Source organism: Nipponia nippon, unplaced genomic scaffold (genome assembly GCF_047370975.1).
Source record: "Nipponia nippon isolate SJK-2023a ecotype South Korea unplaced genomic scaffold, ASM4737097v1 scaffold_4, whole genome shotgun sequence".
Lineage (NCBI taxonomy): Eukaryota > Metazoa > Chordata > Aves > Pelecaniformes > Threskiornithidae > Nipponia > Nipponia nippon.
In genome coordinates, this window is record NW_028262358.1 from 43,185,581 (window position 1) to 43,198,856 (window position 13,276).

General features: G+C 36.5%; 1 protein-coding gene across 2 annotated transcripts in view; it reads left to right on the plus strand.

Moving 5' to 3' along the window:
* Positions 1-12,798, plus strand: part of ERO1B (endoplasmic reticulum oxidoreductase 1 beta) — a 32,430-nt gene extending 19,632 nt beyond the window's left edge. Inside the window, exons 7-16 of one of the 2 annotated variants that reach the window (XM_087774473.1) lie at positions 373-493; positions 584-630; positions 1,804-1,815; positions 2,658-2,684; positions 4,138-4,230; positions 4,381-4,627; positions 5,494-5,563; positions 6,502-6,588; positions 7,999-8,132; positions 9,080-12,798. In XM_087774473.1, coding sequence (XP_087630599.1) covers positions 373-493; positions 584-630; positions 1,804-1,815; positions 2,658-2,684; positions 4,138-4,230; positions 4,381-4,627; positions 5,494-5,563; positions 6,502-6,588; positions 7,999-8,132; positions 9,080-9,140 — 899 coding nt within the window. In that variant the 3' untranslated portion in view covers positions 9,141-12,798. The remainder of the gene's footprint in view (positions 1-372; positions 494-583; positions 631-1,803; positions 1,816-2,657; positions 2,685-4,137; positions 4,231-4,380; positions 4,628-5,493; positions 5,564-6,501; positions 6,589-7,998; positions 8,133-9,079) is intronic. The other variant, XM_087774474.1, reaches the window with a different exon arrangement.
* The last annotated feature ends 478 nt before the right edge of the window (positions 12,799-13,276 follow it).

Here is a 13,276-nt window from a genome sequence, read left to right on the forward strand (position 1 = left end):
ACTGCCAGACAAATAAACCCTGAATTTGAAGCCATTTAAAACAAAACACTGTTTATGTCTTAGCATAGGGTGAGAGAACACATTACATGACAAGCGTTTATGGTGGAGTTGAAGAAGTCACATAGAAGGTGTTCAGACGTTGTAGAAATTATGGCCACACACGAGACTTTGGAATAAATTGTATACTTTTGAGCTTCCTATTTAGTGTGTATATTGCTGTATTTTTATGTACAAGGCATTTATAATACAACTGGAAGACAAAATAGTACTATATGAGACTTCTTATTTGTATTTAATTCTGTGTGACTTTTTAAAAATTAAATCTTTTTTAACTGATCAGTTAGAATATGTAACAAAAGGTTTCCTATTTAGATGAGAGATCTCCAGATGCACAGTACGTGGATTTGCTGCTGAATCCAGAACGTTACACTGGATACAAGGGGCCTTCTGCTTGGAGAGTGTGGAACAGCATCTATGAAGAAAACTGCTTCAAGTAATTGGGAGGGAGAGGAAGACTATTTCTTATACTTGCACTTCAGTTTAGCTTAAAACTGATTTTTGTGTTTTCTAACTTACTTTCTAGGCCTCGATCTGTCTATCGTCCTTTAAATCCACTGGCGCCTAGTAGGGGTGGGTCTTCCCTGTTTTATTTTCTAATGCAGTTCTTTTAACATAGTCACTATTGCAGCACAAGTGATACAAATAGTAATCTTCAGTCTGTAGGTGTGCTTTCTGCTTTTTTAATTTCCTCTGTAGAAGTAGCTGTCCATTTTCAATATTTAGACTAAGGTTTGTGATACTTGGTTACATATGTGCTTAATCTTATGCATATGAATAGGCTTATTAATGTCAGGGAAGCCAACGTGAAAACTAAAGTAAGTCTCAAACTGTTTAGTAAGTGTCACAGTAACTTTCCCATGTGGATGGGGAGGAGTTAAAGTTCAACAAAAATTTCAGCACGCTTGTATTCTTCCCTTGTTTGTGTTTTGTTTTGTTTTTTTCCTTAGAGCATTTAATTTAATCACTTTAGCTCATAGTCATCCTAGTGTAATGTAGCTGTACATTTTCCATCCATAATGTTTAGTGTATTACAAATGTACAGATAATTGCATTATTTGAAGAAAAAATTGCATTATTTGAAGAAAAACTGCGTACTTAGGAAGGCTCAGTTATCTGCAAGAATGTTAAAAAAGTATGCCAATGACTTGTGTTCTAAGTTTTCAAATTTAAATTGAAAACTATAACCCAGTGTTCCAAATGAATCAGCTTTCCCCTGTCAGTGTGTCTCATTTCCCTTAAAAATTAACTATTAGCCAATAGATTGAGTTAGGAAACACCACAACACATTAGAAAATCAAGATAGCTTTTAATAATTATAAATATTGAGATAATATATTGTTAATATACACAAATAAAAAGAATTGTAAGAGCAGTTTAACTCAGGGATCAAAATTTCAGAAAGGAACACTGGTCAGATTGTTGAATAATGTGGACTGAAGAAGATGACTTCCTAACCATCTTTCTGAAGCTAAAACATAGCTTTCAAGAATATGTAAATCAGCTGCTACTAAGATTTCAAATTCTTAGTGACTTTCATTATTATGTGTTTAGTCTCAGGTGGTCTTGAGGAGGAGGAAGAGGATGGAAAGTAGCCTATTTTTTTGTAGATTAAATAAGGTTTCTTGCACTTTTTCAGTGTTTGTAGTAAAGCCTGTGTTTCGTTACTACTTTGCTGTGGAAATTATCTTTTTAATGCTTATGGATTTTTTTATTTTGTTTTGTTTTGTTTTTTTCCCCCCTAAGGAGGAGATGATGGTAAGTCATCTTATTTTGCTTGACTTGCAGAAATGAAGTAAGCATTAAAGAGTTTTGCACATCTGATTTATTCATTTTATTGCTATTGCATTAGAGGGCAGGAAAGTTATGTTTTTGTGCAGATGACTGATCAGAAAATGTTTTTGTTGGGATAATTGTTTCATTTGGAGTAGGGGGAAGGAGTGGGTAAGAGCAAAATACAGTTCTTTTGTTGGTTCTTATCCTTGTAACAGAATATGTGTTGTGATAATGTCATTAACGAGATAACTGGAGATGCATAAATTAAAGGATTCTTGGATCTTCTCCAGAGCCCCATTGATACTGATGTCAGATCCCTTAAAAGAAGAGGGGCAGTTTTTTGTGTACTTTCTTGAATGTCCTTGATTTTGGGAAGGTGGGGAGAGAGTGGGGAGAAAAAGCATTTGGTCTGTCTACACCGAGACAGACTTTAAGATTTTTCAGTCAACTGAAAGCTCTCAGGCAAAGGATCTAAGCCTACAGGAAACCTTCAGACAGTTAGCAGTCGAGGTAAAGGCTATCAGATTACACTCTTCCGTCATGTCTTTCACCACTAGTGCACATAATGAGACTTGCGCTTCCATACACTTCTGAATGCCCTGACCAGTAGCTTAGTCGTGCTCATTCTTCTATTTCTCCTATTCTGACCCCAACAGATTTAAACTAACCTCAAAGTTCAACCACTTCAGTGCCTCGCTTCAGTGTTCTCACTTTAATAGCTTTACGTCCAGATGGCAGCTAACGTTAGTATGCATAGTAATATAAAGATGCTGTAATGTTAAAAATGAATACCCTTCACTTAACTATATACTTTGTATTTACAGGAGAATCTTTCTACACATGGCTAGAAGGTAAAGGCTCTTGGATGGGTTAATATAATGTTAAATTCACTAGAAGAAACACTGTAGTATTTTTTTTCATCTCCCCAAATATTTTTCATAGTGTAGGCTTTTTAATAAATTGTGCAGAACTTGAGTGTCATTCAAAGAATTTTTTTTTTCTTGAGGGTCTTTGAAAATCTTCTCATTCACTTAGATGGTGTACTCCTTAAACCCTTCAGTGTTTCATCTTTTAGAAAGGGGGAGTTCACTTCAATACCAGTTACTTTGAATCTTCTGCTCATTGTAGGCATTTAGGCAGGGACATTATTATTAGTAACACTGCTAAGTGTTTTTATTTGAAAACAGCTTTAAAAAAACATTAAAGTTTTTGATGGTTCTGTTCCCAGTATATAAACTAACATAAGGATAATGTGTGTTCAGAAGGCAAAGCAATTTGCTTTTCATTCATATTTAAATGGAAATTATCATCACAGCGGTAGCAATCAAAATCGCATTTTGGAGGTGTGCAGAAAAGTAAATGAGTTAAATGTACTTAATTTTAAACTTAGTTCATTCTGCCTTTCATAAGCCTTTGCTTGTCTAGTTGGAAATCTCTGGTGCTATTGTAGGAGAGCATACAAATTTATATGCTTTTTAAAATGTGATGTCTGTAAACGAGGCCGTGTCTCAGCCTCACAGATAGGCTTCACCATCGGCTCTTCCTGCTGCCGCTTGTGGAGATTGGAGTGGCAGGGAAGTCACCCAAACGTATCTTTCAGAAAGGAACAAACTCCTGAATTCCAAGTGTAGTCTCTATCTCTCGGTCTAAGTTGTATTATAAGTAATTTTTGCATTTAAATTATATTTTGGCCACCCAATGCCTTTACGTTTGTTTACGCTGTAGAAGTCTGTATCTATCAAAGTAGTATTTTTCAAGGTTTTGTTCTGTGCATTTAAATCTTCAGTGAATTTACAGTAGAGCTGGGAAGAAATATTTTTGCTGTTTTCCAATGCCATAAGGTTTTCTGGGATTTTTAATGTTTTTCTGTAAGGTCACCACTCTAATTCAGTGGTAGCTTTAATTCTAGTTAGGATGGGTCACAGTATAGTTCTGGTTTCCAGACTGTCAAAATTCAAGGCTATTTCAAATTTATTGCTCAAACAAAGTAAGCATCTTATTTTTGTGTGGCAATTTATCTGTACTAATTGACCAGATACTTATTTGACTGTATTTATTAGAACGCTAAAATACCAAGTAAGAAATGTCAAACGTCATTCTTAGTACTTCTTTATATAAAACATAAGAGGTAAACTTTTCCTATGATGGATATAAGGGCTTATTAACAACGCTGAAGTACTGTAATTGTAACTCTTGAAAGTTCAGTGATGCAAGTCTGCATCGTTTAAATGTCAAGGTATATTCATTTTAATACATTATTTCTAGTATCTAGTTTGGGATCTGTTTGTCTTTTTTCCTGGACAGGTCTTTGCCTTGAGAAAAGAGTGTTTTATAAGCTCATTTCTGGACTTCATGCTAGCATCAACTTGCATCTGTGTGCAAATTATCTTCTTGAAGGTAATTTAAGTAAAATTGCTGAATGGAATTCTACAATATCTGTAACATGTATTTGTTTTTTCTGAAAATTTTTGATGTATACTAGTTGCTTTCTTTTTCTAAATGTGTGTGTTTTACTCCCCCTGCCCTTTTCTTTTTTTCTCTGTGTAGAAACCTGGGGGAAGCCTCGCTGGGGACCGAATGTGAAAGAGTTCACTCGCCGCTTTGACCCTGTTGAAACAAAAGGAGAAGGACCAAGGAGGCTCAAAAATTTGTATTTCTTATATTTGATAGAGCTGCGTGCTTTGTCAAAGGTTGCCCCGTACTTTGAGCGTTCAGTTGTTGACCTTTACACTGGAAATGGCCATGAGGATGCTGAATCTAAAGCTCTCTTACTAGATATCTTCAGGGATACAAAGTAAGGCATAGGATTTTTTTTATCAATAGTTTGAAATTCTCAGTTATATTCACAAGTGAGAACAGATGACTTCTTGATAGGATAGGACAAGGAGGAGAGTGGAATGAAGAAATAAAATTAAGTAATGTGAGAGAACAAGAGGAGTTTGTACATTTGACAGGAAGAGATTAATATTTTTGAGGTTTGAATATACCAATCTTTAAAAACCAAAAAACCACAAACAAAGAAAAAACCCCACACAACACCCTGGGCTACTCCCTGTTTGTTGCTTTTTCTGATTCTTCAGTGTAAGATGCACATTATTTATTTTGAAAAGGAAAATAGTACATGTAGTCACTTAATGGTTCAGTGAGTAATCCAGCTTTTATCATAGACTTAACTTCTGGGGTTTTAGCCATCCCTTCTTCCTTCTGTTTACTCTGTGAGGTTCTTTAGTCCAGTTCCTTTGCTCACCTTCTCGCTAATTTTTGTGATCGGTAATGTGCTGTGTGGCTTCATTGCTGTCCCTAATCATAAGCTTGCTGGGTATTTGAGATGTGGTTAGACAACTGTCAACTGAAAGGCAAACGTTAAGACAATTTCAGTGTATATTAGAAAGAAATCTTGATCAATGGAAATGGAGTGAAGAAAATTCTCCACAAAACTGTAAATAACAGATTTCAAGTTACAGTGATTGAATAGTAAAACTGATACCATTCAGTAAATTTTTTAAGAGCTATTCTGCAAAGACTAGAAACTCTGAAAAGTGTTTTACACTGATGGCATCAGCTGCTCACCCAGCTTGATGGAACGCTGTAGTGTATGCCAGCGTTTTTGAGTTTGTGTTTTGGTTTTTTTTTTTTCTGTTTTCATTTTGTCTTTATTAGGTCCTTCCATATGCACTTTGATGAAAAGTCCATGTTCGCCGGAGATAAAAAAGGAGCCAAGTCATTAAAGGTAAAGCTACTTTTCTGAATGACATCCAAAATATCCATTTTGGAATTCAGTTGCATTATTTTAGAAAACCTCTCTGCCTACCGGAAGCATACTGCTAAGAGTAGAAAAGCTTAAAAAACAGATGCCTTATATAGTAGAATTTGATATAGTATAATACAACGTAATATAATATTATACTTAATCTTAGAAAAGCATAGTTCCTAGACATGGGAACCTAACAAGAATGCTGTTACTACCTAACAACTTCCAGTGTTGACATGCTGGTGTTCGGATTGGTATGCACTACAATTCCACAGTTGGAGTGTGGCTCAGTGATAAAGGTCTGTTTTAATACTTATTAACACTTTTAATACTTCTTTCAGTAGTAGTATGGAATTTCATCAGCATTAGAAAGAGTGCCAGTAGTTTATCAGCCCAGCTAGTGTTTTTCTGACCTTAAATATTTAATTGAGATCATCTTAATTAGTTCTGTGCTGTGCTTGCTCTCACTCTGACTGAAGCTGCAAAGCAACAATCTACCCATAGCTTTGTACAGGAAATGTCTTTTGTGAATTGTAACTTGCTTGCCTGTTTGTTGAAAAGGTACGTTGGTTCAAAAGGGATTTAAATAATGGAAGAAAAATTGGGCAGGGACACCGAAAATTTTGAGGAAGTTGGTAGAAAGTCAGTGTACAGAATCCAAGCATTACCCTGCATGTCCTGTATTGGGGGGGGGGGGGGGCGGGTTTCGAGGAATTGACTGTTAGCAGTGGCTTGGAAACAAGATTCTGGGCTTACATGGACCTTTGTTATGGCTTGACTGCATAAGGTAGTGGTTTTGTTCTGTTTTAGTAATAGAGAATTGATATTCTAGTGATACTAGATTAGTTAACCTTCTGTTTTTCTAAAGCTAAGGGGTGCTTTAACTTAACCTTTTTTATTTTGTTTTTAACTGATAGGAAGAATTCAGGTTGCATTTCAAGAACATATCCCGCATAATGGATTGTGTTGGATGTGACAAATGCAGGCTGTGGGGCAAACTGCAGGTACAGTTTTTTATGTGTGTGCGTGGCGGAGGGGGAGGTTAGAAGATAAGCATCTATTTCAGTTTGGCAGGATGCCTCTTACCTTAGCATTCAGACTTCCTGCACGTGTTTGGTCTTTGATATCCTTACCTATGTATTAATGTTTTATTTTGTTTAGTCAATAGCTGTTTAGTTCACTAAAAGGTATAGTTTGTATTCTCCAAAAAAAATGTATTTAAAGCAGATGCTTTGTGGCAAAGTCTTACTGGCAGTCAATATCTTATCTGTATTCACTGATCAGATGAGCCTTGTAGAATCATCTGTGGGAAGCCTTCCTGGAAATACAGCATTTGCTTAATTGTTAGAAAATCCAGCATGAGATTTAACTCTACAAATCGAGGCATAAGAAAACAGTAATTCGGATTTTCACAGTTTATGCAGAAGGCAGCAAATGAATGCAAAGGTGCACAGTAAAGCTGGAAGTTGAAAAACAATTTCCGTTTCTGGACAATTACTATTTTTATTTTATTGAGAACAAGATTGTAAACCTCAAGACTAATGTTAAGTCCAGACTGAGAATAGTTGTTACTTTGGGCTGCCTACTGTACTATACTGCTGTATAGCATTAAGCTTATTAGAGTTCATTTTTCAAAGAAATTTATAACATCAAAAATTTTGAGGTCCCTGCTGGATTTCCAGAGTTCTGCCTACCCTGTCCTAGTTAATGCTTCTGATCTATTATTGTTTTTTCCTTCTCACACAAAATGAAATAGGGCCAGATTTCCTGACCTATAAAATTATCTTGCAGCCAGCCTCAACCACTTTCTGTCAAAATCCAGTGGTTGTTTCTGTAGCCTGATTAAAAGGGGAAATAAGAATAGCTTCTTCTGTTCTATTTCTGTGTACAAAATAGGGAATGAAACTGAAACCGCAATGTCTGCCACTGGGACTCGAGGTGGAAAAAGGAGAAGTGTTGTGATATCTCGTAATAAAACCTAGTTTGACTTTGAAGGGGGAGGGGCGAGGAAAAGGGGAGATCAGATCCAATAGCTGCTGCAGCAGTGGGGCATCTGAAGGTAAGGGGCAGGAGGGAGCTGAAAGTGTGGTGGCAGGCATATTTTCATATGCACCTGCTGTGGTTGAGAAGAAAAGAGATGGAAAGGAAGAGATTGAAAACAGGAGGATGAAAAGCAAGTATTGCTGAGGAAACAAATGTTCTTAAATAAGCGACTGAACCCGGTACACAATTGATGGCATGCGTTTGCATTAGTGTCCTGGTTTGTGTGCAGTTATTTGGGTTGAGGGAGTGTCAATGTATAAGAATTGCTACTACAGTTTGCCTGGATTAGTAATTTTTTAACTTTCTTACTGTTTTCTGAGCGTTCAAAGGAGTGATCTTATTGATGTTAAAACATTGGACTTGTTTTATAGACTCAAGGCTTAGGAACTGCTCTGAAGATCTTGTTTTCTGAGAAAGAAATACAGAGCCTTCCTGAGAATAGCCCATCAAAAGGTTTTCAACTCACACGTCAAGAAATAGTTGCTCTTGTAAATGCCTTTGGAAGGTAAGTTTTTATCATTTGTATAGTAAAAAAACCCATAAAACTTCAGTGTCAACACTCGAGCTCTGTGGAAAGATGGTATTGTACATGTAGCTGTAGCTTTCTAAAGGCTAAATTACTATTAGTGATATTGATAAACTTAATGCCATCGAACTGAGTATGTGGAGTGTTGATTATTAGCCTTGGTCATCATTCTGTGTTTGGATCTAATTCATCTCTTCATCTCAAATCTCATAAATTCCATCTTGTGAAAGCTGGATTTAAGTCTTTTATACAGTCGTAAGCATTAGACTTTGAGTAGATCTCCTCCTTTTTGAACACTGACGACAGCTGTTCTACATTTTGCATTTCTGTTTTAAATGTGTGTATGTAAAAAGTAGTGAAAAGGAAGAAAAATACTTGGACTTTTTTTTTAGCGCTAACATGACAGCCCTTAGGCTTTTGGATTTTTGTGTGTGATGTGATTATTTTTGTTAAAACTTTAGTTTTGATTAATTTTTTGAAAATTTGCCCCTTTCAAATGAGGAAATAAAACATTTTAACAGCTTTAAAAGATGTGTAGAACTTGCTTTGTTCATCATGCTAGTTCTTCAGATCTTGAATATAACAATCTGTTCCTGTTATTACATTCTTTTAAACATTATTACCTCTGGTTAGAGGTTTTTTTTAGATGTTTAATGAAGGTGGGACAATTAAACATATACATATAAACTTTAATCCCTGTAATATATAATATAAATGTAATGGAGAATCAGATAGTAGATCTTTTGAGAGAAAGTAGTATCTTAAGCGTGTTCATCTTTGGAAAGGAGTTGTGTTTAAAAAAAACCAAAACAACAACAAAACAAACCAAAAAAACCAACCAAACAAAAAGCCCCCATGGAAGATGATGATTTGCACTTCTCTTTTGCAGTTGACTTACTAACACTTAAGGGTTTTTTGTTTTACAGGCTTTCCACAAGTATAAGAGAGTTGCAGAATTTTAAAGTTTTATTACAACAAACCAGGTAATGAAGGCTTTTGCACAACCCATTAGCGAAGACCATTTACATGACTGCATTGAGCAGAAGGAACTGATCCTTACAGGACTCACATGAACTGATAAAAAGTAAAATCAAATACCAACTTGAATATTTATGTTTAAACTAGGAATGGTTCTTAATTAGAAAAGATATTTATGATGAAATATATAGTTTTTAAATGTGTAAATTATGCTGATCTGTTTATTTTTTAAGTTCTCTGCTCACAGTTCTGTTGTTCTGAAACTTCATAAATTTTCTTTATTTCCCTGTCTTTCTGAGACAGTTGTTTTATATGAAAACATAAATACCTCCACCCTCACTTGGCCTGTCCTGAGAGAGGTGGTTCACCTCTCGCCTCTCCCCAGTACTGAGCTTCAGTATATTCTGAGGATTGGGTATGCAAATTCTGGCTGTCTAAAAGAAGGAAGGGTAAAAAAAAAAGAAAAAAAAAAAAAAAAAGGAAATAGGGCTCTTGTTGAGTTCTGACTTCTTACTGTAATAATGCAACTTACTTAAAAATAGGAAATTTACTGATCAGAAAATTTTATTTCATACCAAGCTCCTTTGCATCATGGCGATATCAACATTTTTTCCTTATGTGCTGCTTTTCAGAATTTCCTTTTTTTCTCTAAAATAACTACCTTGCTCTGATGCAGCACAGTTGGAAGTGACTTTTCTGCAGCCCCTTGGCTACCTGCATTTGCTTGAGGGTGGGGGCCAGGGCAGGGGGAGATGGTTAGTGGAGTGCTGCTAGCTGAAAAGCCTCAGTCAATCAAATCCACATCTACCCCATTTTATTTTCTAGATTGTAATCACAAGTTCAGTTTCCAGAAATTGTCTTTTTAATGTCTAATATGTTAAAATAGCTCACTTCAGTCTTTGAGCCGTGGAAGCAGATTTGCTCTTTATGGGTTATGTTTTAGTGCTATGTTAAAAGGTCAGTGCAAAAAGTAAGAACTTGTTTTTGTAGTCACTTTTAAAAAAAGACGCTTTTTAAAATTCATAATCACACTGACATTTAATACCACATACTCTATCTATGCAATCCCTAACTGTATCTTCTTTAAAAGGATATTCAGCGTAAAAAAAAAACGGGTATGTTAATAACAAAACTTCATAAAATAAGAAATTACTCATGTATCATTGTCCACAAATGTCAATGATAACTTACCATTGTCCAAAACAGAATTCAGAAACAGCACTACTGATTGGTAGCAACCAAATATTGGTTTAAATTTAAAATGAAGTAATAATTTTTTTTAAACCAGCATGTTTCAAAGTGAAGTTAGGAGTTATGAATGTAGGAAGTGCTGGTACAGTGTAGATATATCTCTTGTTTTTAAAAATAAGTCTTCACAAAATAAAGTGCTCTTAAACATTTTTCACCCTACCAGATATTTAGTGACCTGTTTATATAATTGATTGTAACTGTATTGGCTTCCACAATATGGTCCTTTACAGCTGAGATTTTTGGAAAGCTGGAATACGCTCTATGTCCTTTGTTTCTAGACTAGCCTCAAATTTCTACCTGACTGGAAATGAGACAGACTATCCTGCTGACACTTGCTAGTATAAAAAAATACTGTTTCTCAAGAAAGTCAACTCTCTTGAGTCAAACAGGGATAAGCTAAACGAAAGGGAAAAAAAACCCAAACAGCAACAAAAAACCCCAACCAAACCACCCCCACAAAGCTTTGGTGGTAGTTGCACAAATTGGCAATGAACTGGTATCCAGTCGGAAGTTCCTGTTTAAGGCAGTAGGTAATTTAACGTGGTGTTAGAGAAAGCTGATGCCGGTCTGGAGATGCTGCGTTCTTACCCAGCGGCCTCTCTTGCCTGTGGGCACCCGTGTCTGAGCAAGTCACCACAGCCTTCTTTTTTTCTAGTTAATGGAAAAGGGCAGATGATTTCTAGGTGGATTCGTCTGGCCTATTCCAAGCTCTGTGTGACAGGCTCTAGGATGCAGTGATTTGCACCCTAGAGTTCATTTTTCTCCATTAACTTGAAGGTGGGAATCTAGGTAACTAGCTCAGATGTGAACAGCTGTGTTTGGTAAATGAGTTACACCCGGAGTATCTAACTCTTCTGAGTAATTGTATATATTGGAAGTGTGTGTTTTTCAGTTGGCCGTTAATTCCTTGCCTTTTGGATTGACCTGCAAGGGCTAGAACTTGTAGGCTCGCTTGCGTGAAGAATGCTGTACAGCTGGGATTTATCTGTATTATTCTATATTATAGTGCCTAAAGCTTTAGGCAGGATTTTCTAGCTGAAAATAAATTGTGGTGTCTGTGCTGCCCCAGGAAGGATCAGAGTCTCAGAATTGTTTCTTCCCTTTTTCCTCTTGCTTTATGGGGAAAGTGAATTGCTTCCAACCTTCTTCTGGGGATGCAACTTGCTATTTTTCTCTTTTCCGCCTGTGCCTGGCTAAAATCTACGGACACTGAAGCAGCATCACATACTGGCATCACGCACTTGCTCGTGGGACAGGTGAGAGGTTCAGGCGCGCAGATCTTGGACACCTGCTCCTTGCAACCCTCATTGGCACGATGCAGGCAAGGTTAATACCGTTGGGTAAGGACATAAAGAGATGGGAAGCTTTTCTTCTTTTCCTTTGTGTCATGAAAACACAGGAATGCAAATGAACAGCAAATTCTGTGTACGGGGAAGTTCTGTTGCATTTGAAGGTGCATCTCGCTTGGTGATCAACTATGGAAGGCATCTCACTTCACTGTCATTGTAGAAATGGGACACAAGATTTCTCCTGTTACAAATCTAGTTGAAACAATGTTCCTGTCACCATCTTTTTTACTGTATTTGATGTACATTCTGTGACTATGCTGCCTATGAAGTTTTACCATGTGAGACGACTTGGTTCTTTATATGTTAAATTAAATTTTAGAGATTTACAGATCCATTTTTATACTAAAGAATAAGGTCAGTGACACTGTCCGTGACCTGTGAACTATTTTAAATTCCAGCTCCCTGTTGGAGATCAGCTTGTCAACATTGTCTGCCATTCATTTCAGAGTAAAAGTACATTTCCGTGTACAAATGACACAATGATTGTAATCCCAGAGGTAGTGAGAAGACAAAGACAAGAATGTTTCCTTTTTCCCAAGTCATGAAGACGTACGTGAAATGGTAAAAAAGACTTGGTGCAAACTGGATAGGTAAAATGGGGGGCACTGTTGCTGAACAACTTGCTCTTCAGTCCCTGAGGAGGAAGGTGAGAATACAGATTTAAAACAGTGAAATGTAGAGACTTGCGTAAGCTGGAATAACAAAAGTGTTGTTTTCCTACTTCAGCTGGTGATTTGTGCTGCATGTCACTGTATGTGCATGAAATACATACACCGTGCCACACTTTGAGTTGTGTTTTGATGGTTGGGTTGCCTTTATCTGACCTTGCTTTGTGCTCTTCTGGGAAATGACCTGTAATATGTTGTAAATAATCTAGATGCTTACGTTTATAAAGTAGCAATCAGCAAGTCATCACTTTACAATTCCTCCATGTAGCTAGCCTATTAAAATGTAATATTTATTAAAATCAAAGTCGGCGTTGGAACTGCTTACTGAGGTCTAAACACTTCTGAATCTTTGCTATGTTTGAATCTATAAAATGCGAATTAAAGTATTTTCTGCTACAACGTCTTTTTGTGAATGTAATTTTTGGGTTTTCGTTTGAAACTTTTTTTACTTTTCCTTTACCTTCAACTACCCTTGGTAGAAATTACATAACTTAACTTATTCGCAAGTCAGTCATTTAAGCTCAAGATGATGAGCAGGCTTTCCTTCTCACTTTAATTGCATTCAAAAGATGAATGTAACCGGTGTACCTGTTGCTGTTCACAGGCCGTTGTAGTGTGTCAGCACAGCAGAAATTCATGCGGCAGAATTACAGTATGTTTCTGCATAAATATGGCCAAGTTTAGCCACTGCTTAAGTCCAGTTGTTTTGGACAGAAAGGCTTATTTTGAAATGAAGTTTGTTGCGCTGTGTCCCTTTCTCAGAATAGCTTATAAAATCGATTTTGTAAATCTCTTTTTTTTCTGGTCGGATGACCCAGTGGGGCTCTTCATGTGAAATTATTCCCCCTAAAGGGTTTCTGCAGCTTTCCGTTTCATT